This window comes from Sphaeramia orbicularis, chromosome 22, assembly GCF_902148855.1.
Source record: "Sphaeramia orbicularis chromosome 22, fSphaOr1.1, whole genome shotgun sequence".
Taxonomy (NCBI): Eukaryota; Metazoa; Chordata; class Actinopteri; order Kurtiformes; family Apogonidae; genus Sphaeramia; species Sphaeramia orbicularis.
In genome coordinates, this window is record NC_043978.1 from 25,814,254 (window position 1) to 25,839,166 (window position 24,913).

At 36.6% G+C, this 24,913-nt stretch overlaps 2 protein-coding genes across 3 annotated transcripts in view; one reads left to right on the top strand and one right to left on the bottom strand.

The window, feature by feature from the left end:
- fancm (FA complementation group M) overlaps nucleotides 1-13,545 on the bottom strand; it is a 98,231-nt gene extending 84,686 nt beyond the window's left edge. The window contains 5 exon segments of the mRNA XM_030126059.1: nucleotides 10,053-10,211; nucleotides 10,328-10,405; nucleotides 12,432-12,565; nucleotides 12,568-12,603; nucleotides 12,681-13,545. Of these exon segments, the coding sequence (XP_029981919.1) occupies nucleotides 10,053-10,211; nucleotides 10,328-10,405; nucleotides 12,432-12,565; nucleotides 12,568-12,603; nucleotides 12,681-13,383 (1,110 nt within the window). The 5' untranslated portion in view covers nucleotides 13,384-13,545.
- A 130-nt stretch (nucleotides 13,546-13,675) lies between these two features.
- Nucleotides 13,676-24,228, top strand: iqcc (IQ motif containing C). Of its 2 annotated transcripts, none has more exons than XM_030126063.1 (5): nucleotides 13,676-13,775; nucleotides 13,963-14,109; nucleotides 16,079-16,415; nucleotides 18,323-18,468; nucleotides 23,129-24,228. In XM_030126063.1, exons 1-5 carry the CDS (start codon nucleotides 13,734-13,736, stop codon nucleotides 23,162-23,164), a joined length of 708 nt encoding a protein of 235 aa, XP_029981923.1. In that variant the 5' UTR covers nucleotides 13,676-13,733; the 3' UTR covers nucleotides 23,165-24,228. The 2 variants fall into 2 exon arrangements, with proteins under 2 accessions (XP_029981923.1, XP_029981924.1); XM_030126064.1 differs by having other exon boundaries at nucleotides 18,347-18,468.
- The last annotated feature ends 685 nt before the right edge of the window (nucleotides 24,229-24,913 follow it).

Sequence of the window (24,913 nt, forward strand, 5' to 3'; positions counted from 1 at the left end):
CACAATGACACTAATTTAAAAACACACATGAACAAGACATGTGTATGAATGTACATCTACTGGGAGAGGGTGAAGAGCAACAGACCTCACTTTCACTGATTTAACTGCTGAATGACAATCATGATGTACCTTTACTATAATACAACCTTTTCTGTCAAAGTGTTGCAAGTCAATGCATTCCTTATGTTTTGTTCGCACAGGAATAGATACCTATGTACCTCTTTTTTCTCATGCTCTGTCTACTTGCTACTCTGCGTCAGTATTAGTGAGTATGCGTTTACTACTGTACTGCAAATACCACCGCTGCTGAGTAGAAACGACGTTAGCCAAGAGCAGAAATAGAGCATCTCTCTACTGTGATAATACAGTTGCGGGAAAAATTATTAGACCATCAAAAGTCATCAAAAACAATGGTTATGCAATCAAGTACTAACTCCTGTGGGTATCATGTGACTAAAACAGACAGCAAAGAAAACATGGAATGCCTAAAAGCACTGTTTTTGGCAGTGCAATGACATAGATATTGATGTGAGAACTGAAGTGATTTTGTTTTTTCTTATACTTTTCTTTTTTTCTTTTGTTTAGACAAGGAATAATTTTTAGATGTTACTTGCTTGACAGTTTCGACTGTGACTCCAGTCTTCCTATGAAACGTCATCCGACGTCCTGCTGACATGGAGTAACAGTCGAAACTGTCAAGCAAGTAACACCTAAAAACTATTCCTTGTCTAAACAAAAGAAAAAAAGAAAAGTATAAGTACATTAACAGAAGACAAAATGAATGTCATCAGCCTGATTTTGGTTCTTATCAAGAAAACATAGAAAATGGCTAAACATCAGCTCTTAAATTAAACTTTTATGAGCTATTTTTGTTGTTATCATTATATTTGTTAAAACAAATATACCTTTAGTTTTACCAGGCATTAAAATGAACAAGAAATTAAAGAAAACAAGGGGTGGTCTAGTAATTTTTTTCTGACTGTACATTGTTTCTGTTGAAATAGAGAAAAAAAAGCTAAATCCTGTTATAGTTCAAAACTATATTTAATTTTCTATCACCGATCTATGGAGAGTTTATAAAAGTCAGAATGAAAGATGTATGTATGTTTATCTTCTCTATATTTTAATATAAAAACAAACCAATGCAACAAAAAAAACAGTGTTAAAACATCTATTTACATTAAGTTTGCAGCGATATAGGAATGTTTCTGCTTTGTTTTAAAGGAAGATACATTTACTGCTCGGGTAAGGGTGCCACAGAAATATATGCAAAAGATGCACCTATGAAAAACTGGAAAAAAAAAAAAAAACAGTCAAGTAGCCAAATCAAACACTGTGAGGATTCAAGCAGGACATAGGCCAGGTTTAGGAAAACAAAGACGACTTACAATAGGGCACTTATTATGTAATTACAGCACATCACAGAAAAATGCAACACCTTAAGGACTATTAGTTTTGGTTTTGGAGCGTTTGTGTTTGAACACGTGAACATCTGCATCCAAAGAGTTAATCTTGCATAAACTCACTGTGGAGTCCAAACAGAACTCTACTGTTGTGTGTAAACACCTACAAAGCCATGACACATTTGGGTTGTTTTTCCCTTTAATTGCTTGGTTATTTGGGAACATCGTGTCCAAGGGTTTTTATTGTGTTTCTTTTTTTCCTTTCTGTCTTTTTTTTTTTCCAGCTTATTTTTTTTTTAGTGTTTTGCAAAAAGTGTGCTGTACTGTGAAAATGCAAGTGCAACAACAAGAGCTACTGTGGTTTTCTTTGTTCAATAAAATGTGCTTGTCTCTCGTCCTTGGAAATCTGCAGTGAGGTTGTGTTTTATTGGGTTCTTACCGACAACACGAGACACTGATATCCTGTAACACACCTCCATAGTGGGGTGTGTACTGCAAGAGAACATTTTTAATGGGCAACATATTCCAAGAGTGCTGAAGAAAATAGCGATTGTCATGTTAAACCAGTATGGCAACTAGTTTTACTTTGACTCAAGGAAGACTTACTACTACTTACTGTAAAATAAGTGTGTTCGAAAATGTCAGACAACCTACAATTATCCAACAGTAAAAAAGTCAGTAAAAAAGTAAAGTCAAATAAATGTCAAGTGAAGTTCTATTAAGTGGTGCCAGGCACAACAAACCCCGTCCCTCACAAGTATTGTAGCTTATTTTGGCATCGATCCAGCTGATGTCATCACGTCTATACATGTGTTGATGTCATCATATCAATTACCTCTATATCGGCTAAAATTTGCTTAGAGGTCTTATTTCTGTCTTTGTGCATAAGAAATCAATCTAAGTGAACCCCCAAAGGAACTTTGTGTTGGTAAATGCAAGTTCTGCAAATTTACAGGATTTCAGTTCTGTTACAACATGTTGATGGTCATATGAACTATGTTTTCAGCTCAAAAATGTCCAATTTCATCACAATTAATGCTATATTTTCATGTCACAAATGGCCAAGTTATATTTGAACTGAATTTACCTGAAAAACAAATATTCTATTCTTTTAGATTCCCCAGTTTGTCTTACAAGATTCTATACTACATATCACATGTTTTATTTTTACAGGTTCAATATGGAGTATGGTGCTGATCCATCCTGCTTATGTTACACCAATACATACATTAAGAATGTCACACGTCACTTTTTAAATCAACAGTTTTCTAATAATAAGCATTTTTATAAAGAAATAACAATTCTATATTGTTATTTAATCTTTAGTATGATGATAAACTATACAATAAATAATTCTGATCCTAGTTTTTGCACAGGGATCATTTGTGTAAACGGTGACATGGCTGCCGAGCATCAGTATGATGGGATCTGTAACAACCATGTCACATCCGTCCACTGCCACATTTTGTGTTTTTGTGTCAGCTGTTATTGTTTTAGATCCACAATACTAACATTTATGAATAAGAGGAGAATTAGCAATAGTAAGTCTATAAGTTTATTACTAATAAAGTACTGGTACTGACCAGAGCATCATGGGTAATGTCACGTCCGTCCACCAGCAAAAGTTTTCACATACACGTGCTATTCAAAATCCAATATTTCTGAAAATAGAGCTTCCACTGTCAAATAATATCAGTAGTCTGTGCACAAATGTATTAGCATTATTTCAACACAGTTCTATGCATTTCTTACAACTTCTTTTTTTTTGACAAAAATGGCCACTCATTTGACCTCCTAAGAAAATTTTAGCCAATATTGGTGACAAGTTTGAAGTAAATTGAAACAAAATTGATGTTTTAAAGACATTGAAGTGTTGCCCATTGTGAGTAAATGGGAGAAGAAAAAAGATTTCAAAAATTCATAAAAAATTTGAACTTTGACCTTCTTTTCCCAAAATGTAATCACATCTATTGTGCGTCACTGGCAATCTACAAACCCAATTTGGTATGAATTCAGCCAATAGTTTTGCTGCTACAGACATGTGAAATTTTGCCCATTATAAGTGAATGGGAAAAAAAAAGATTTTAAAAATTCGTAAAATAAGTGGAAAAAAGAACTGTTGGTAGAATTAAGTGATGATGCACGGTATGAAATATGTGAAACTCAAGTGACTACATCTAATTCCAGAAACTGGAAAATATATTTCTGAATCTCTTGCATTACGGTGAACAATTTCGAAGTGTTATCCACCATAAACAAATACCACGTGTTTATATTCAGAACCCGGAGGTAACTCGGGCATCTTCAGAATTTTTTGTCGTGAGGTGCATTGTGGGAAACGGACGTTCGCACGAACCTCCGTTTCCCACAGTGCACATCTGTTATTTGTTTATGGTGGATGGCACTTCGAAATTGTTCACCGTAATGCAAGAGATTCAGTTGAGTAATCACAGAAAGACTTACAGATTTGTGATACTTAGGCAATGACTGAGATTTTACAGATTTGATGAAAAATTGCTCCCGAAAGTCTCCCGCACCTTTAAACGAAATGAGAAAACAGATTTTGATTTTAGCACAGTCTTGAATGACAAAAACAAAAAAAAAAGTCTTTAAAATTCATGCGTAAAAGGGTTACATGAGCAGTAGAAAACCGTGTGAAAACAGTGATGAAATCTGACATTTCTGTCTTATTCCCATCCAGTCATTATTATACAGCTGAATGGAGCCCGTTATCACAATTATGCAAAATAATTCATTTAGCTCAAGTCATATGTTACAACAGTGACATGCCAACTTCCATTCCACTTTCACACTTTTCTACAACTGATAAAAACCAGTCTGTGAAATGAAGATGAACTTTAATACTTCAATCTGTTAATTTGCTCCCTTTTAACATTCTCATGCCTTTAAAAATTAACTCAGGGAAAAAAAAAACATCGAAGCACTGATATAGGCCATTCATGAAATTGCTACTGTTTTTTTGTGCTTCAACAAATCTGCTATTTTCTAACTCTTTATTTTAAGCAGCAAGTAGTCAGAAATGCTTTTAGTCTGTGCTTCTACAACATATTTTCCCTGGGGTCTGGGTTCAGGGTGAGGATAGTCCTTTCTTGTTTTGGGGTCAAATGCAGAAAACAATAGAGGTCACACCCTATTTTGTTTCGACACATATATCATAAGGTATTCATGAAAGGAAGTGGTGCTCAGTTACTGTAGTGTAGTAACATGATGAGCTCTCCCGAGGGACGTCAACCAACTAATATATCACAATGTGCTGTACAAAACAAATGTGATGAATGTGATACGAGCTGATAGGAGTCAAGAATGGAGCAAAGACCTGTTTGAACGTCACAGCCAAGAGGATTACGGTTACCGACAAGTACAACTAGCAGTTTCATTTCCCAAAAAACTCCCAAAAACTCATAAACGGAACAACGGAACACAATATGCACTGTGTGGTGGATGAGAAGAAAACAGCTTTGACTTTTTAATTCCTGCATTTTTTCCATCCTCATTTTAGCATCTATAAACTGAAGCCAGTTTACTACATTCATGGGTGTGGCCAAGTGAGTAACAGAGTGAGAAAGCACTGTGCAGCAAAACTAATCATGTCATATCTGTTTTTAAAAATTCATTTAGCAGCAACCATAATAGCTCAAATTGTAGGTCTAAGCAAGTACTTTAATTTGCCATTAAGGAATAATAACCAAATATTTAATAAAAACATGAATTTATCATCATTGACAAAGTAACGGAGTGAGGAAAAATATACAGCAGTTACTTAAGGTTTGGAAAAAATGCCAAAAAGTGCTGTTCCTCAAGGAAAGTGCAAATATTTAGCATACCACACTTTTCTTAACATATGAGAGTACATTATACCCAAAAATGAAACTGATACCATTTTTAGTTTAGTTTTAAAAGGCATTAATTCATGGTAATGGAGTGAGAATCCAAAAAAGTAACAGAGTGAGGTATTTGTTCAACGTGATGCACCATAATAATAATAATAATAATAATCAAAGATTTTATTTAGATACTGATAAAATTCTCAGTCTCCCCAATTATCGCTTCAGCATTTTTGACTGAAAAAAATTACCGGTAGTCAAAATTTGTTCCTGTGCCAAAGGTGTCTGTTTATATTTCCAAAACTTTTTAAACAAACAACATATATTTAACTGTAATATATATATTAAAAAAATAACACATTTTTTGAAGTCAATTTTGTGTGTAAATATAAACTGAAAAGTTCCCTGTTTCATTGATAAGAAAAATCAATAAATTGGTCATTGATTAATAAATGAACCTTTCAGCAATAAAATATAATTACTTACCTAATCAAATAAACTCACTTTGAATGACATGAAATAGAAATGTTGTTAAAATGTTACCAAAGCTTAAACAAATTGACTGACAATAAAACTATTATATGAATGGGCTGTGTATTGGCAAGCATCTGGCGATACAATACAAATCACAATACTAGGATCACGGTATGATATATCATGATACTGTTAAAAAGGAAATTTTTTGTTTGTTTCTTTTTTAAAAAAATGATTATTTCCTGGAAGAATTGAATTACACCAGAAATATGCACAAATACTAAACACATTTATATTTGATCCCAACAGGATCTAACGCTGTATCACAAAATTTTCCTGTGTTAAAACTTAAATTATGTTTTACAGACATTACAGTTTAAGATCCTGTTCAAATGTTCATATTCTATTCGTTCAGAACTAACACCAGAACATTGTTTTTGTGCAATCCCAACAAAGGAACTAACATTATTTAATAAAAGAGTGTTAAATAATAATAAAATATAAACAAAAAGAAAAAAAAAAAATTAACCTCCACAACATCTGCATTTGAATAAATACTTTAAAATATCGATACAGTACTTTTTAACATCAATACAGTATTCTGAAATGGAATAACGTGATACATTGCAGAACCGATGTTTTCTTACACCCCTATATATGAATGTATTTATTGTGTTTTATGTTTCAGCATTAATTCTCATTAATTATTTTTTATTTGGTACATGATAACTTATTTAATGTACTTTTCCAAAATAATTTCAAGTACCCCCTGGGCCTCTACCAAGTACCCCTGGGGGTGCGCGTACCCCACTTTGGGAATCCCTAGACTAGTACATCCACACTCTGTTCTTGTCAGTAGTGCTGAAAAACATGAAATGTGACCTCCCTGCCTTTAATTAATAAGGAATGCCACTAAAATGTGGGCACTAAATTACACCATTACTTTCCATTACAACACAACAGTGCGTGTAAACACAATGATGGATAATCCAGGTGGAGACGGTGGCCTACTTGCTCACTGATATCACATACAAGTGTCTATAAAGCCACCTGCACTCAATCAGAATCAGTACCAAGACCTAAAGGAAAGGAATTATCCTAAGTGTGAGAAACTACTGTTTGTCTCTAATGACATTTTAATATTAAGCGTGTGATTAATACAGCCTAAAGGAACAATGGAGCAAAAAAAACCCTTTTTGCATGACTGTTGATGTGTTTTTGGTTCTCTCATCAGTAATTAAATTCCACATGAATGACTGATCATTTCACACCTGTGAACAATGTCGTGTACTGTCTGGTACAAAGAAGGTGAGGCAGTGAGAAATTCTAATTAATAAGCAGGTTAAAGATGCCTGCAGGCTACGAGGTATGTCAAATGAAGGTCAAAGGAATTAAATCAGTGTTTTTCAACCTTGGGGTCGGGACCCCATGTGGGGTCGCCTGAAATTTATAGTAATTAATGAAAAAAAAACAAAAAAAAAACCAAACTTACTATTAAAAATATATGGTGATTATATTTTGGATCTGCTTTACATTACATACAACCTGTATGTACTGCGCTGGATTGTATAATTTTGAAAATGTTCAATAAAAAGAATGTTAAAAAAAATAAATATATGGTGAGTTGACAGAGACAATCACAATGCATAAAAGACATGACAAACTTTGAAGGTGAAACTGAAGCACTGTGGTACTGTTTATCTGTGAAATGTTCATTGTGGTCGGTTTCAGATGTTGCAGCTCTTTCATCATTCATAGTTTTATTGTTTTTTCATCAGTAATTTGCAGCCTTGTAAATCCAAGCTGGACTGACTGTACATATCCTGACCAAGGAAAATAAAATTCTCACTTTGTGCAGTAATCTACACCTGGCTTCTCTGCTTCTGTCCATAATAATATACATTACATAGACTAAATGTCATCTAAAATTAATGTTTATTTGCAACATAGCACAGCAAACTATTACATGATCAAAAACAAATTAATTTTAGCAAAACCAAATGTCACTGTTTTGAATGTCTTGGGGTCGCCAGAAATTTGTGATGTTAAAATGGGGTCACGAGCCAAAAAAGGCTGGGAACCACTGAATTAAATAGTTGCAAAATACAACTAAAAAGATCCAACACTGCAACCAAAAGGAAAGGAGGAGGGATACAGGTAAAAGAAACCAAACAGCAGCAAAAACAAGGTCTAATCTTTCAACCACAGGTGTCAAATTCCACTTGTAGAGCCAGTTGATACTGATGAAGACTAGCTGCACATTTACAGTACATTTCAGTACACGTTGAGCTCAGTGTATTGTCTGCTTGTCGCAAGAAGGGACTCTGTAAAGTCTGTTAATAATCCTGGCCCATTTCATGCTGAAAGCCAGACCCACAGTGTGAAGCAGGAAGTTGCTTTTAAAATGAATAAATCAATTTAGAATGAAGTGACCCGGAAAGCATTAAAAAGACATGTCATGCTGAGAAAAGGATTCCAGCTGAGGCGGCAAACTTTGACCACAAGGTGGTAGCAAAGCAGCAGGAAAAACATCACATGACACTCATACTTGTATAACAGCTCTAGACCAGAGCAGTGGGGGGTTAACGGAGCTTGTTTGATGGGTGTGTTTGCTTGTGTATTTATTAAAAATACTGACAAGATAATGAAAAAAAAAAGTGACTCAAATATTAAAGAAAAGCACTGCAGCAGTCCGACACATGACAGGATATGAAGTTAGTCATCTCTAAATGTTTAATTTAAAAACTGTGCAGGAGAATATGGATGCACAAATCAAATAAAATGACATGTTACTGATAGCAGAGGCTGATATTTATCTGCTGTGTTGTTTTGATGATTGTTTCAGAAATGAATATGACTGAATTTGTTCATAATCAATGATAATCCGACAAAGACCTTAAAGACTTTAACATTAAGGATACACCGTTATATCAGCAGGACATCAGTATCAGCTCATATATTGGTATTGACTTCGAAGATGTCTTTTTAACTAATGGTAATGGCAGATATTATCACCTTAATATATCACTGTTGAGTTATATTAAGATTTTTCATACATTTGTATTTATCCCTCCTTTCTTTGTTAAGAGGGAAATAAATAACAACAAAAACTAAATAAAGACACATAAAAGGAAGCTAGTATCAGCTTTGGCAATTGCCCAAAATGTCATTTTAAATATCGTATCTATCAAGAGTTTTACAATCAGTGCATCACTATTTGAATTTTAAAGGGGGGAAATAACAACAGCAAATATATAAACAATCAGTGAAGATTTTACTTTAGAGTTTATCCTTCAAGGGAAAAATTGTCTACACTCTTTCCCACCGCAGATCCTGGTTGTCCGAGATGCAACTATGTACCCGCCACAATAGGACACATGTTCTGGTCATGCACTTCCTTCAACGACTACTGGATACAGAAATTTGATGTATTTTCCAGAATCTGTGGTCAGACTATAGCATCTGATTATCACACAGCCATCTTTAGTGTACCACCCCCAGGCTGCAAAATCTCAAACTAACAAACAAACGCTCTAGCATTTGCTTCCTTGCTTGCAGGCAGACTCATACTTTTTAATTGGAAATCAAATTCAACCCTGTCATTTCTGCAGTGGTTGAGGGATGTACTATCTTTCCAACCTGTAAAGAAACTGAGATATAAAATATGTAAAGCTCACAAACACTTCACCCTGACCTGGAGTCCCTTTATAATAATAATAATAATAATAATAATAATAATAATAAGTAGAAGAAGAAGAATCATCATCATCATAATACTACATCGGTTTTATATAGCACTTTTCTAAGTACTCAAAGACGCTTTACAATAAGTAGCCAAGGGACAAACACACAACAAATGGCATAAAAACAGAGAGTTAATACACAAGGGCAAACAAAGAACAAATACTCTAGCAAAAACATAGAGACAGAAACAGAAAAGAAAACACATGAGAGAAGGTGGATGAGGGTGGATGAAGTGGAACAGGAAGTTAGTTTATGTATGATGATCTGAAGAGGTGAGATTTGAGTTTACTTTTGAATGAAGTGAGTGTGTCAGAGTTCCGGATTTTATAGAATTTGGAGAAAATTTTCCTTTTCAATGATACATTTTGGTGGTTCAAACTACTTACAACATGCTCAACACATCAATTCACTCATGATATGATGAGAAGTTCCTGTCTGACTATTTTTTGTATTTGTTTTTGTATTTTTCTGTTTATTTAGTTTTATTCTTGTTTAGGAGCCTTTGGGGGTGGGGGCTGGGGGGGATACATTTCTTTTTGTGTCTAAATTAATTTTAAAAAAAGAGAAAAAAATGAGTTTATCCTACCTGTAAGTAGCGTGCCTGGTAAGCAGCTAAAACCTCTCCCAGAGGAACAACCACCTTTTCCACACTGCGTTGGTGGGAATGGGCCTGGATGTCCGGGCTCTCCTCAGAACGCAGCTCAATGTGAGAAATGAGTAAGTTGGAGATGACAGACTGTACGGACTGCAGGCACGGGAAGAAAGAGTGAGGGGAGAAAACTTTAGTTAAAACATTTTAATCTTTAAGTCAGAAATATAAAGAGCTATTTAGACACACGACTGTATGCCCCAGTTCCTCACCCTTGTGTCTCCTCCTGGAGTGGCACTAAGAGCCAGGATGCGGAACTGCTTATTCTGGCTGCACATTTGTCTGATCACCTGAGCAAATAAAAAACAAGAACAGAACACTTGGAATGTTCATACATTCATTCAAGTACCCTACTTTAGTAAAAATATGATACACTGAAGATGATTCTCAAGAGATTATCACAGTCTATGATATGTGAGATGATTCATTACAGACAAAGTGGCCCAGTTGAATTCTGGGATCTCAACTACTGAGATCCTGAAATGGTACAAATACAAATAGATAAAGTCCTGTAGGTGAACAAACAAAATTCAGAGCTACATTATTTCATCCTACTTTATCCTTATATTCCACAAATTACAGAGGCATGAAATGTTTTTTTTTTACAACTTTACATATATTTGATATTTGTCTTTTCCATCCCCTTCTACTCCAGACAACATGTCACCAAATGTGTTGAACGTGAATGCTTGATATAAACTCAAGTGTTCATTTATGGGTAGAGTTTATAATTCACCTCCTTACTGAGATAAATACACTCTTTTAAAGGTTTATGTTGTAGTTGTAGGCAACATGTTGAAACACAAGGTATGATAAATATGTATGGACAGAATAAAGTAAAAGAATCAGAATTCCAAATGCATACACAAGACAGCAAAACTAAAATGTTCTTCAGAATCAAAACAGCTTCTACAAATGTGTTTATCCCATTTTGTAGGATTTACTTTTTGTGTGTAAACAGATTTATGCAGTTATGTTAATTTTATTCATATTTCTAAGAATCAGCAGCACACAGCTGTGATGTTAACTCAGTTTGTGATTAGAGTGATGTGCTCTGAATGCAGAGATGAAAATGTGTGTATATTTTGGGAAAACATAATTAAGATTTAGTAAATACTAGGCTTTTAAAATTAAATTTGCTTGATTTTAATTCACTAAAAGTGGGTCACTAGTAAATGACTATGGAAAATGTGGATTCTACGGTAAGACATGCTGATCTAAATACTGTACTTCTTTCACTACTGAAAGATATTGATATTACGGTTAATTAACAATCTGCCACTAATAGTAAAATATTAAGAGCTCATATCAGGGACGGTGACTCTCTCCCCATATTCAAAACCAGACTCAAAACACACCACTTCAGAACAGATTACCCACTATAAGTTTTACTCTCCATTTTACATTTTCCTTTCTATGTATTGTAATTACTCTTATCTGTTTGTTTATTTCTTTGTATTTTAGGCATTGTCTGTTTTATCCTCTGCTGTACAATGTCCTTGGGTTTCCTGAAAGGCACTTGTCAATAAAAATTTATTATTATTATTATTATTATGGAGAAAGTGAAGGACTCTTCACAGTGTACTGTTACAGTAGTAGTACATTCTTCTAACAATTGAGAGGATGATGAAATATTTTAATTTGGATGGTTGAATTCTTGGGTTTAATCACGTTAGTCAGTATTGGTCAGGATTCTTTTGTGTCACTAGATTTTCTTTGTTTCACTGGTCAGTTGTAAATTTCTTAGGATAAGCTTGTTTAGACAGGAACCATCTGTCTAAACAAGAGTGAATTAGGTTCTGTTCTTCTTCTAGATACACGTCTGAACAAACACATTCACACACATAGTGTTGTCAAATATAGGTGATAAGGGTAAACTGATTGTTGGCATAAGTTTACTTAGAGTTAAGGCCCCACATCTGTTTGATCGTTTTAGGTAACGCTAAGTTAAAGACCAACCCACAAGGGGTTAAGCCCATAGTTTGAAGATCAGTTTACAAGGATTATAAAAGTGATGTGCATGGCAATGTGCGAGATCCATTTTCCCCACTTGGGGTGTGGATCCTCAGCTGAGTTATATTTTGTTTGCGATCAAGATACCGAAAAGAATCCGGACTTATTCTTGGAGCTTCCAACAAAAGAACACGCTAACAATGAAATGCTTTATAAACCCACTTATTTTGTGATGCAAGCAAAATAATCTAGTCATCAGTGTCATATAACTTGACCCTGTGTTAATGAGTCTCAGCAGGAGGGTGGTGATGGTGGTGATGGTGTGTGTGTGTGTGTGGGGGGGGGGGGGGGGGGGGTCTGTACCTGACAATAGGCATGGTTGCCCAGGGCTTTGTGGGCTTCATCAATCACCACACATTTGACCTGCTGTGCCGGGCATGTGTCTCTGGACAGATCATTCACCATGACCTGAGGCGTGAGGAAGAAAACACGTTGGTCCTCCACACCTCCTGCCTCTGCTTTGCTGCTGTGCTGCCTGTGGATCAGGAAATATAGTCTAGTTAACAATAGCATGATAAAAAGGTGATCCTCCATCTGCTGTGATTTATTTACCTGTCAACTCAGCCATGTGTGCCTGCGGGATCCCCATCACTTTATAACAGGCTTCGATCTGTTGTGCCACCAGGGGTTTTGTGGGAGCCATGAAAACAATCTTTCCAGATGGATACCAGCGGTAGAAGTTGTACATAACCACAGAAGCTATAAATGTCTTTCCCAGGCCAGTGGGAAGACATACCAGAGTGTTCTGAAACAGGGCAGCCTCTGACATCTTCAGCTGGTACTCCCTGATGGGATAGTTAACTGGGTAGATCCATACCTTAGCTGAAGAGCTGTCAAAACCAGGGAAGTCTGGGTAGCTCTGTCCCCCAGACAGGATGGGGGACAGGGCAGTGCTCCCTACTCCAATAGTACTGTCTTGCTGAAAACAGGTTCCATTATCAAGTTGGAGGGTCCTTTCTGCTTCATAGACAGCAACCACCATCAGATCATCATCGTCCTCATCATCCTCAAAAGCAAGTATAGGCTCCTCTGTCCTATCTGGGACCTCTGATGTGTATGAGGACCCCTGCCCTATTTCAGCCCAAAGGGGGGTTCTTGGTTGTGTAGCAGTTGTTACCTGTGTGGTGTTGCTTGGGGTGGTTCTGCGCCGTCCAGCAGCTTTTTTGCCATCTTTTTTCGGTTGAACAACTTTGCTTTGAGACGTAGACACGCCCCAAGTCTGAAACAAAGTCCTCTGATTTGGAACATTACTCATTCTTAGTATTTTAAGTAAATATAGTAGCTAAAAAGTGCCATGTGAAGAGCAGCAGCATTTCAAAACTAAGTACACAAACACACGGACACTTCCTGTAGCGGGTTTTTCAAAATAAAATCTATCTACATACGTAACTAGGTAATGACACCATTTAACACTTTGTTTTTCATATACAGCTGAAATGGACACTTGAAGATGTTATTTTCATGGCAAAGGAGCAAGTTAAATGCGGAATCGTTATGCTACTGTAAAAACTAACAGCGGAGAAGCTTTTAATTTTAATGGCTGACCCGGAAGTAGATTAAAAGTTTGAGTTCATCTCCCGCTTCTTGTAACACTGACATGTTACAATGGATAGACGCAAATGGGAGATTATACTCACACATTTTCAGGTAAAAGTTTTAATAATAAGCTTTTTTGATATAAGAAGCCAGTCGCGTCGTTAGACCTTATGTAACCTCTGTTAATGTTTTTGTTGTGTAGCATATTTTGCTAACGCTATTGTTGTTAGCGTACAGATAGCTAATGGCTAACAGCTGGTCATCACTGTAACTATAGTAACTGTACTCTATTTAACAGGCATGTGTACGCGGATACTTGGTGAGAAATGAAATTCGTCGTGCGAGAGAGGATTTTGAAGACATCGTGAGAGAAATTGATGGAGGTTTAGATCATCTGAAGTGGGTGAAGATATCAGCCCTCTCTATCCCCCACTTCACAGACACTGTAAGACACTGAAGTTACAATATCATTCATTCATGTGGCCACTTTATTGCAGGGTTGATGTATAGACACAGAGAACAACCATAAATATTCACATTTATGAGAAGTTCAGATTCGTTTTGTTGCAGCTTTTACTTGATCTTTGTATTTGCACTTTGATTACATTTGTCTTTTTACCATTTCTTGTTTTCATCTTTTTATATCTTTCACATCATTTGCATCTTCTTGTGTCACACTTTTATGTTGTCTTTTATATTTTTTTTAATCATTTTTATTTTTACATACAAAATCACAGCAAGAAACTACAAATAACCAGAAAAAAACAATAGGCAAAAAAAAAAAAAAAACAGCCATGAAGGAAAAACAAAGAAAATTAAAAAAAAAAAAAAAAAAAAACTGATCCATGACAATAGACAAGAACCTAGACAATAGACAAAAATCACAAGAAAAAACAAAAAAGACAATAGGCAAATATACATATACAGTATGTATATGCACACACGTATGTTAGAATACAATAGATAAAAAACAAAGAGACTAGACAGGAAAAAAAACAAATGAAAAGGGCTGTGTATTGGCAGGAATCTGGCGATACGATAGAAATCACAATACTAGGATCACGATATATCACAATACTGTTAAAAAGGCATTTTTTTTGTTTGTTTCTTTTTTTAATGATTATTTCCTTGAAGAATGGAATTACACCAGAAATATGCACAAATAATAAACACATTTTTATTTGATCCCAACAGGATCTAATCCTATACTAACTATGCTAAACTTAAATTCTGTTTTACAGACATTACAGTTAAAGATCCTGTTCAAATGTTCATATTCTATTAGTTCAGAACTAACATCAGAACAGTATTTTTGTGCAATACCAACAAAGGAACTAACATTATTCAATAAGAGTGTTAAATAAGAATACATAAAATATAAATAAAAAAGAAAAACAAAAAAAGGAAAATGAACCTCCACAATATCTGCATTGGAATAAATACCTAAAAATATCGATACAGTACTTTTTAATATCGATACAGTATTGTGAAATGAAATATTGTGATATATTGCAGAACCGGTATTTTTTTACAGCCCTACAAATGAAGGGACAATAGACAAAAAACAGATTAAAAAAGATGATAGATAAAACCAAACAACACAAGTACCTTGGAGTCCGAAAAAAAAAAACCTGTCATCTTGCATTAAAAACAGCACATCCCTACAGGTTCCATCTTCCTCCCTCCTCCTCCCTCCAGGAATCTGTCTCGGCTGACATCAGTCCCAACCAAGCGTTAAGTTGGCTGGATTTTGTCTTGTTGCATCATTTACATCATTGTGACCTTCATGTGTCACTTTCATCTTGTATATTTTATGTGTTTTGGCCATTCTTACATGTACGTTGTTTTTGTCTCAAGTGTTTACATCTTTTATATCTTATTTTGTCATTTTTATTATGTCTGCCCTGATCTTGTTGCATATTTCATATCATTTACATTTTGTGTCCTGTTTGTCTTTTATTTTATTTTAAAATTTTATTTTTCAAGAAGGTTTTATACAGGAAAAAGTCAAATAACAAGAATGTTTAACGAGGTGTGTACACAATCAAATACAATACAATAACAATATACAGGGAAATACAGTTTCATAAAGAAAAGAGAATACATAAATATAAAAGAAAAAAGGAAAGATTTACACAAAATATGGAATTTGTGTCTTAACATCATTCTTATTTTGTCTGTTTTTTCCATCTTGTAGGCTGTTTTCATCTTGGTGCATCTTTCATTCCATTTTAATTTTGTTGCATTTTTCATATTCTTGCATCTTTTACACTGTTCTACTTTAACTTGTTAATGTTTTTTACAACATTTTAATTTCTTAGATATTTAACATTTACTCTCATAATCACATAATGGACTGTTGTGAAGGTTATTATCATGTTGTTAATTTTTGACCATATCACTATTACCTCCAGGATGGTTCTGTTCAACCCAACACCTCTGCTCTAAAATGTCCAAATCCAAGAACCGACATTGGTGTCGGTTCCCAGAGTCCACCAGCAGCTGAGGAGGAGAGAGGAGGAGAGGACAGTCTTCTTCCAGAGAAGATGGAAGCAGAGAGGGATGTTTCACAAACCAAAAGGCAGGCTTCCCTCCCTGCAGACTGTTTTCCCAGCAGCTCCACTGATGGGGATGGAGAGAAGCAGAAACAGAGAGGAGCGGAAGATAAAGATGGAGGGAGCATGGAGAACATGGGTTACACCACTCCTGTCTGGAGCAGTGTGGACATGGACACGGACTGTAGTCAACAGTGTGAGTGTTTTCAGCATTTTGATAACATTTTACACTTAAATCTCATCTAGCAGGCTAAACCCACAAATTATATCACTAGACTATAGAGCTGCAACCGATTAATCGATTAGGTGCTTGAAGTCAATGCATAAAGTCCCGATTCGACTAATCGATTCGAATTGATTGAATGGAGATATTCTATTGCAGTTTTCCTGAATTGACGCTTCTTTGTGCGTCACAATAAGCGTCCGTGTGAAACACAACAGTGGATCCAATGTTTAGCAGCAGAGAAATGAAGGAAACAAAGCTTTGATTCAGGAGAATTATGGTTGAATGATTTTTTTGGATCACTTTGAGTCGATTAATCGGTTCCAGCTCTACTAGACTATTCCTAAATTCAGTATGGTTCATCAGTGCAAGTCTATGTGGTGTGAATGGGTGTGTGTATGAGTGTCTGTGTTGTTTTGATTCATGTTCTCTATGTTTATTATTATTTACTTTGTTTACCTTTCATTATAAAACTTAAATATGAATAAAAATATTGTAGGAATAAAAAAGTATGGTTCGTAATCCACACACAGTCATCATCAGTTCAGGACAAGAATCTATGGCACGGACTTGTTCAGGCAAAACACTCTGGAAACTATTGTTATATCAGTGCATGTGTATTGGTGTTGCATCCCTAAAGTAATTCAGGGCTCGTACTTGAAATCTGCTGTTTGAATTGCTTGAAATCCTTGAAAATGCTTGAATTCCAATGTTTTCAAGGTCTGGAAAGTGCTTGTAATTACAACTCTGTGATGTGATTTATTTATTAATTTTTAATATTAATTCTGCCAGGTTATATGTTTATGTTTACGCATTTGGCAGACGCTTTTTTCCAAAGCGACTTACAGGGGAAACCAATTATATACCAAGCCAAAGCTACTTACAGAGAGGTAATGCATTTTGAAAATATGTCAAAAAATAAAATTACCAGGTGTTCTCAGGTCGACTCCGGGTACATTTTTACCTTAATCTTTGTCTCGGTACGAGTGCGTCTGAAGAACGCTAAGTGGCTTCCATTTTTCTTGGATAAAACTGTGTGTTCTCCTTTAATTTCTAAACCTTTTGCTATTATGAAACATAATTTTAGATGTTTATAGCATAATACAATGTACATCATAGTGATTAAAAAGTGACAAAAGTAATCCTGAGTATATGTATTCCTGTAGATATGGATTTGACCCCTCAGGCATGCGCTGCAGTTCAATAAAAGCCCGCGCCAACAGAATGATGAACGGTTTCTTTCCCTGGGCAATATGGAGACTTAATAAACAACAGTGTGCTATACTCTGCTGCTCTGCCTCCTCATGTGCACTAATACCTCCTATTTATATACCTGTTTCACCTATATACCACCAGAAAACTTTTATATTTACGCTGTATTTACATGTCTACCTCAGTGTTGTCAAGTGTTGATGGGTGTGTGTTTTTATTGTCTTCTTTTATTGTCTTAGCTACTTTTTGTTTTTGGATATAGTATATGTTTTTATGTTGATGTCTTGTGTTAATATGATGACAATACATCTTCTTAATCTTCACCCCAGTGATAAGGTGCTGTGCTGGGAAAAATTTGAAAATGACCCTTAAAAGTGCTTGAAAAGTCCTTGAATTTGACCTTGAAAAATGTGTACAAACCCTGTACTTACTGTGATGTTCAATGATTAAGCTCTTGTCGATTGGATCAGCATCTGCATAAGATTATCATCCTTCTCCAAATTAGTTGAGTCCCAGTTACACATTATCTACCAACAATAAATCACATTGTTACAATTATTTCACAAGAAGAGATAAAAAATACTACATTCCAGCTGTATGGGCTACAGTGTGTTGAAGTCATTTGATTGGTGTCGTAACGTATTGAGGGTCGGGTTTGTCCTCATCAGGCCTTTTTGCCATCCGTCCTCCAGATCCCCGGCAGTACTGCTTGGCTCAGGAGGTGCCCCATACCCCTGAGGCTCTGCGTCTCCATAGAAACACCCTGACCATGGAGCTCCTCTGGCTCCAACAGGCCATTGACAGCAGGAAAAAGGTACGACGAAGAAAGAGGGGAGATGTAGTGTTTCCTACCTTTATCCAGCCAGTGATGGTCTCCTGCTGGAGGAAAATTACTTCTGCTGGAAAACAAAATTTATTTAGTGACCTCCAGTCTGGATGGAGTCTGTGCTGTACAGCCAAGGAGCAACATTACTTATTGAGTTTTTATATACAGGGTGGGGAAGCAAAATTTACAATGAACATTTAGTTGTTTTTTCTCAGCAGGCACTACGTCAATTGTTTTGAAACCAAACATATATTGATGTCATAATCATACCTAACACTATTATCCATACCTTTTCAGAAACTTTTGCCCATATGAGTAATCAGGAAAGCAAACGTCAAAGAGTGTGATTTGCTGAATGCACTCGTCACACCAAAGGAGATTTCAAAAATAGTTGGAGTGTCCATAAAGACTGTTTATAATGGAAAGAAGAGAATGACTATGAGCAAAACTATTACGAGAAAGTCTGGAAGATACTATTAAAGAAGAATGGGAGAAGTTGTCACCCCAATATTTGAGGAACACTTGCACAAGTTTCAGGAAGCGTGTGAAGGCAGTTATTGAGAAACAAGGAGGACACATAGAATAAAAACATTTTCTATTATGTCAATTTTCTTGTGGCAAATAAATTCTCATGACTTTCAATAAACTAATTGGTCATACACTGTCTTTCAATCCCTGCCTCAAAATATTGTAAATCTTGCTTCCCCACCCTGTATATATACAGTACAGGCCAAAAGTTTGGACACACCTTCTCATTCTTTGCATTTTCTTTATTTTCATGACTATTTACATTGTAGATTCTCACTGAAGGCATCAAAACTATGAATGAACACGTGGAATTATGTACTTTACAAAAAAGTGTGAAATAACTGAAAACATATCTTATATTCTAGTTTCTTCAAAGTAGCCACCCTTAGCTCTGATGACTGCTTTGCACACTCTTGCCATTCTCTTGATGAGCATCAAGAGGTAGTCACCTGAAATGGTTTCCCAACAGTCTTGAAGAAGTTCCCAGAGATGCTTAGCACTTGTTGGCCCTTTTGCCTTCACTCTGCGGTCCAGCTCACCCCAAACCATCTCAATTGGGTTCAGGTCCGGTGACTGTGGAGGCCAGGTCATCTGGCGCAGCACTGCATCACTCTCCTTCTTGGTCAAATATCCCTCACACAGCCTGGAGGTGTGTTTGGGGTCATTGTCCTGTTGAAACATAAATGATGGTCCAACTAAACGCAAACCGGATGGAATGGCATGTCACTTCAGGATGCTGTGGTAGCCATGTTGATTCAGGTTGCCTTCAATCTTGAATAAATCCCCAACAGCGTCACCAGCAAAGCACCCCCACACCATCACACCTTCCCCTCCATGCTTCACGGTGGGAACCAGGCATGTAGCATCCATCCGTTCACCTTTTCTGCGTCACACAAAGACACGGCGGTTGGATCCAAAGATCTCAAATTTGGACTCATCAGACCAAAGCACAGATTTCCACTGGTCTAATGTCCATTCCTTGGGTTTCTTGGCCCAAATAAATCTCTTCTGGTTGTTGCCTCTCCTGAGCAGTGGTTTCCTAGCAGCTGTTTGACCATGAAGGCCTGATTCATGCAGTCTCCTCTTAACAGTTGTTGTAGAGATGTGTCTGCTGCTAGAGCTCTGTGTGGTATTCATCTGGTCTCTAATCTGAGCTGCTGTTAATTTGCGATTTCTGAGGCTGGTGACTCAGATGAACTTATCTTCAGCAGAACCTTTCCTGGGGCGGTCCTCATGTGAGCCAGTTTCGTTGGAGCGCTTGATGGTTTTTGCGACTGCACTTGGGGACACATTCAAAGTTTTTGAAATTTTCTAGACTGACTGACCTTCATTTCTTAAAGTAATGATGGCCACTCATTTGTCTTTACTTAGCTGATTGGTTCTCACCATAATATGTATTCTAACAGTTGTCCAATAGGGCTGTCAGCTGTGTATCAACCTGACTTCTGCACAACACAACTGATGGTCCCAACCCCATCAATAAGGCAAGAAATTCCACTAAGTAACCCTGACAAGGCACAGCTATGCAGTGAAAACCATTTCAGGTGACTACCTCTTGATGCTCATCAAGAGAATGCCAAGGGTGTGCAAGGCAGTCATCAGAGCTAAGGGTGGCTACTTTGAAGAAACTAGAATATAAGAGATGTTTTCAGTTATTTCACACTTTTTTGTTAAGTACATAATTCCACATGTGTTCATTCATAGTTTTGATGCCTTCAGTGAGAATCTACAATGTAAATAGTCATGAAAATAAAGAAAATGCAAAGAATGAGAAGGTGTGTCCAAACTTTTGGCCTGTACTGTATATTCTAAAAGTAAAAGAGTCAGCAAATGCAAACACAGCTAAGTTTTGAGTACCTTTAACATCATGGTGTTTTAATTTAACAATGACATGTTTTCCAAATAGAGTCATCCTCTGCACTTGTAAACTCAGTTCATTTATCTGCAGATTATTTATCTAAAGGTACCATTAACTCATTTTTTTTCCCCACCCCCAAAGGGGAGGCAAGGGGTATTGTTTTTGGTTTGGTTTGTTTCTTTGTTTAACACTCTAGCAGCAAAACTATTGGTTGAATTCATACCAGATTGGGTTTATAGATTGCCAGTGACCCAGAATACATGTGATTACATTTTGGCAACAGTAGGTCAGAGTTCAAATTTTAATGATTTTTTTTTTTTAATCTTTTTTTCCCCCATTTACTTATTCAGGACTTGCAGCTGATGTCACTGGTCATTGTGATTGTTGTTTACACCGCCATATTGGTAGGCACGCTATCTGGATCCAGAAAGTCAGAACTGTTGCTTTATATCGTGTTTTTCTTTGGACTCGTGTTTGCATGTTTTGTTATTTACGAGTATGTCTGCTTGTGATAAAGGCACCATACATGAGTTTCAGTGTTTACTAACAACAGTGATGCGTGGGCAACTCAGAGGCAAAAACATGAGTACCAGCTCCCAGCCAGCTCACATCAGCCGCGTACAGGCTCCAGGCTCTGCCCCAGAACTCGTGAATGGGCCGATATGTTAGCTCTAAAATGGTCCATTAATTGTCTCTGTCCAAAAGCCGATCCCATCTTCTCTTTCACGGCGGCATAATTTGACTTGACCGCATCGGGAAGGCTGTCCCATAGTAGAAAAGCAGACTGGCACAGATGGGTGGGGAGTATTGTCACCAGCTCCCCACTGAACTCACTGATGTCGCCCACCATAGCTCCGACTGCCACCTCCAGCTGCCTCACCTAGCTGAGGAAACTCTGGCTGCCATCACCAGCAAAGGAGCAGGTAGATCCACAATCACTCTCTCTCTATAGGGTGATAGGCCAGGGGAAGCCCTCCTGGTAGGTTTAAAGGGATCTTCATCACCGTACCACATGATGACAATTCTTTTTTTCCACGCCGCTAAGTGCAACAGGGACGCAGGCTAACTATACTGAGAAGCTATGCTAACCGCGGTAATAACTAAACAGCGGTCGGCAGAACAGAACCACCGCTGCCACCAGTGGAACCGAGCGGTCTTTCTGCCGAATTTAGAATTGGTGAAAGCTAAGGAATAAACGGCACACAGGAGTTTAGCAGGTCCATCGTTTAACACGCTACGAACTTGGCGTGACTTCCTCCTCCAAGACTTAATGTATGCATACGTTACATGAAACTCATCTATTGCAACCAACCACAACACATGTGGTTACCATGATCACACTGCTTAAAGCTTTGTGTTATTGTAGATCTACACAGGAGAGAGACAAATATCACCAACAATGGGCAATTGTATGATCCAAGGAAAGCTTGCCTACCAATATGGCGTCGTAAATAGAAAACCACATGATCATGTGACGTATGTGCAAAACCTGAATAATGGGCGAAATTTGTAATGTCTGTAGCAGCAAAACTATTGGTTGAATTCATACCAAATTGGGTTTATAGGTTGCCTATGATGCAGAATAAATGTGATTACATTTTGGGAAAAGTAGGTCAAAGTTCTAATTTTTAAAGAATTTTTAAAATCTTTTTCTTCCCCATTTACTTATAATGGCTGAAATTTCTCATGTCTATAAAAACATAAATTTTGTTTCAATTTACCTCAGACTTGGCACATATATCGAGGCAATTGACATGATGACATCAGCTGGATCCATACCAAAATAAGCTACAATACATGCGGGGGGCGGGGTTTGTTATGCCTAGCACCACTTGTTTTCTTTTTATTTATTTTAAAATCACATATATACTTAAATAGGTATACAATTCCAGCTCTTGTTTTAATTTGACAACAATGAATCCATTTATCAGTTAGATGTTAACGATCAACAACTATTCTGATAATGGTTTGAGCAATTTCATAAGGAAAACAACATGAAAGGTGTGAATGTTTTCCTGTTTATTTCCTCTTCTATGGCAGTAAATTTAATATCTTGGTATTTGAGGATGTCAAACTGGACTTTGGGAAATACTTTTTTATTCTTTTCTGACGCACAATAAACTGATGAATCAAGAAAATAACCAACAAGGAAAATAATCATTCGTTCCTGGCATTGTCTTGCACTGTTTGTGGCCATCTAGTAATTTCATTAAACACATGCTTTCTCTGATATGTTTTTGCTTATTATTTTCTCCTCTCCAGTACTTGTCACTGAAGGAAAGACTGAGTGTGTCCTGACAGCTGAAGAAGCAACAATGGAAAGCCTGCCTGAAGATGCTTTTCTAAGTCAATATGAGATAAAAAAAAAAATGCTCCTAGACTGTATTTATTATCACTTTTGACAGAATATAAAACAGGGTCTCTGTGTGCAGGATGTATGGATTGTAAAATTGTGGCTAGAAGTCGACTGCAATGTTATTTTGTATTTGTTGTTATTTATTCCCCTGTTTGTGTGCTGGGGAAATCTCAACAGTTTTTTTTATTTTTTCAGCTGTTCATCACACACAAAGGGTTTTCTATTTTCACCAGTCAAATCACCTGTTACTTGCTGATAACTGATGTGAGTCATTAAGGCCTACATATCTGTCCATCTGTAATTAATGTCTTAATTTTTCCAAAGTCTTAAAGATGTAAAGAAATGGGAAGTGGGATTGTCTTTTTTTTTTTTTTTTTTTTTTAATTTACTAAATGTAAATGATCAGGATACTAGAATCAAATAAGTTTTATGTTACAGTGAAATCTGATCAAATTAATTTTGTTCTTTCTTATTTTAGTTATTTTAACCCTTACAGATCTAACCACCCTTAGCAACCAAACACTGATCTAAAATATGTAATAACCTTTGAACCACTAATCCTATCAATACATGTAAATAATTCAGGTAAAATGCAGTTTATCAGCTTTACACTGGCAGCAAATTAGACCCCTTTGGATGTTCAGAGGCTCCATAATTAATGTGGAAACACTGCAACATTGATTCAGCAGTAAAACTCAAGTAGACGCTTGTTTTTATGATTGATTTACTTTGTTGAAAACGTCACTTTCGCTTCAGTTTCCTCTGTTTTGATATGATAACCTTAAATTTACAGTAGATAAAATGCTAAATCACTTAGGATAGGTTAAGTGCTGTTACTACAGAAACAGAACTAGGTCTTTAAGAGTTAAAGATTGTCATAAATTTCATTCCTAGTCATGCACAAAGTCCTAATCTATTTTGTTCTCAGCAGCTGGAATCATATTTGTACACTGTATGTTATTTATTTTATTTTATGGAAAGAAGAAATAAACTTTATTTTTCTATAAAACCTGCACGGTTGTCTTTCTTCTGCTGTTATCACTTTACTGATGTCACCCATGAGACTTTAAAAATTAAAAGTAGTCCAGGTAGTCATCTATTGTTTAGGCAGAAGGAATTATGGGAAAGTTCTTGGCTGAAAACGAGTTTGAGTGGTGTCTTGTAGAAAGCTCATGTTTCTCTTTCAGATCACAATGAGAAGCTCTCAGTGAACACATGTCATCCTGAAAACACTCACCAGCCCGTCCTGTTCGACCGCCGTTGTCTTTTAGCGTTAAGGACATATGAGGACGGCGTTTATGAAGTTAAAAAAACTCATATTCCTCTTAATTTTTTTTAAATACTTAATGTGATATAGCCAACATTTTGTTATGGCTCTGTCTATCGGCTCCTCCTTTTATTGCCAATATAAATGATTAATTCAGTCAATGTTTTCGGGGGGGGGAGGACTGCAGACCAGTGAGTGCAGAGGTTATCTTATTGATTCAGCTTCCAACACAGGGACCCACACGGTCTCCCCTCCTTTTTGTCTGTCTTTTGTTGTGGTTGCTGCTGATGGTTTGGCCCACAAAGCCAGTCACTGCTGGCCCTGCTGCTATGGCAACCAGGAAATACTCACAGCCATCGGTGGAGTAGAGTGTGTTATGCGAGGGGGGATAAAGAGAGCAGAACGTGGTGAGTGGGAGTCCAGA

What these genes read in the sequence shown, in the direction of transcription:
- iqcc (XM_030126063.1), top strand. Translation starts at nt 13,734, where the DNA reads ATGGATAGACGCAAATGGGAGATTATACTCACACATTTTCAG. An exon ending in TTATACTCACACATTTTCAG is followed by an intron (nt 13,776 to 13,962) that starts GTAAAAGTTTTA and finishes TCTATTTAACAG; the next exon opens with GCATGTGTACGCGGATACTT. An exon ending in CCATTGACAGCAGGAAAAAG is followed by an intron (nt 18,469 to 23,128) that starts GTACGACGAAGA and finishes TCTCCTCTCCAG; the next exon opens with TACTTGTCACTGAAGGAAAG.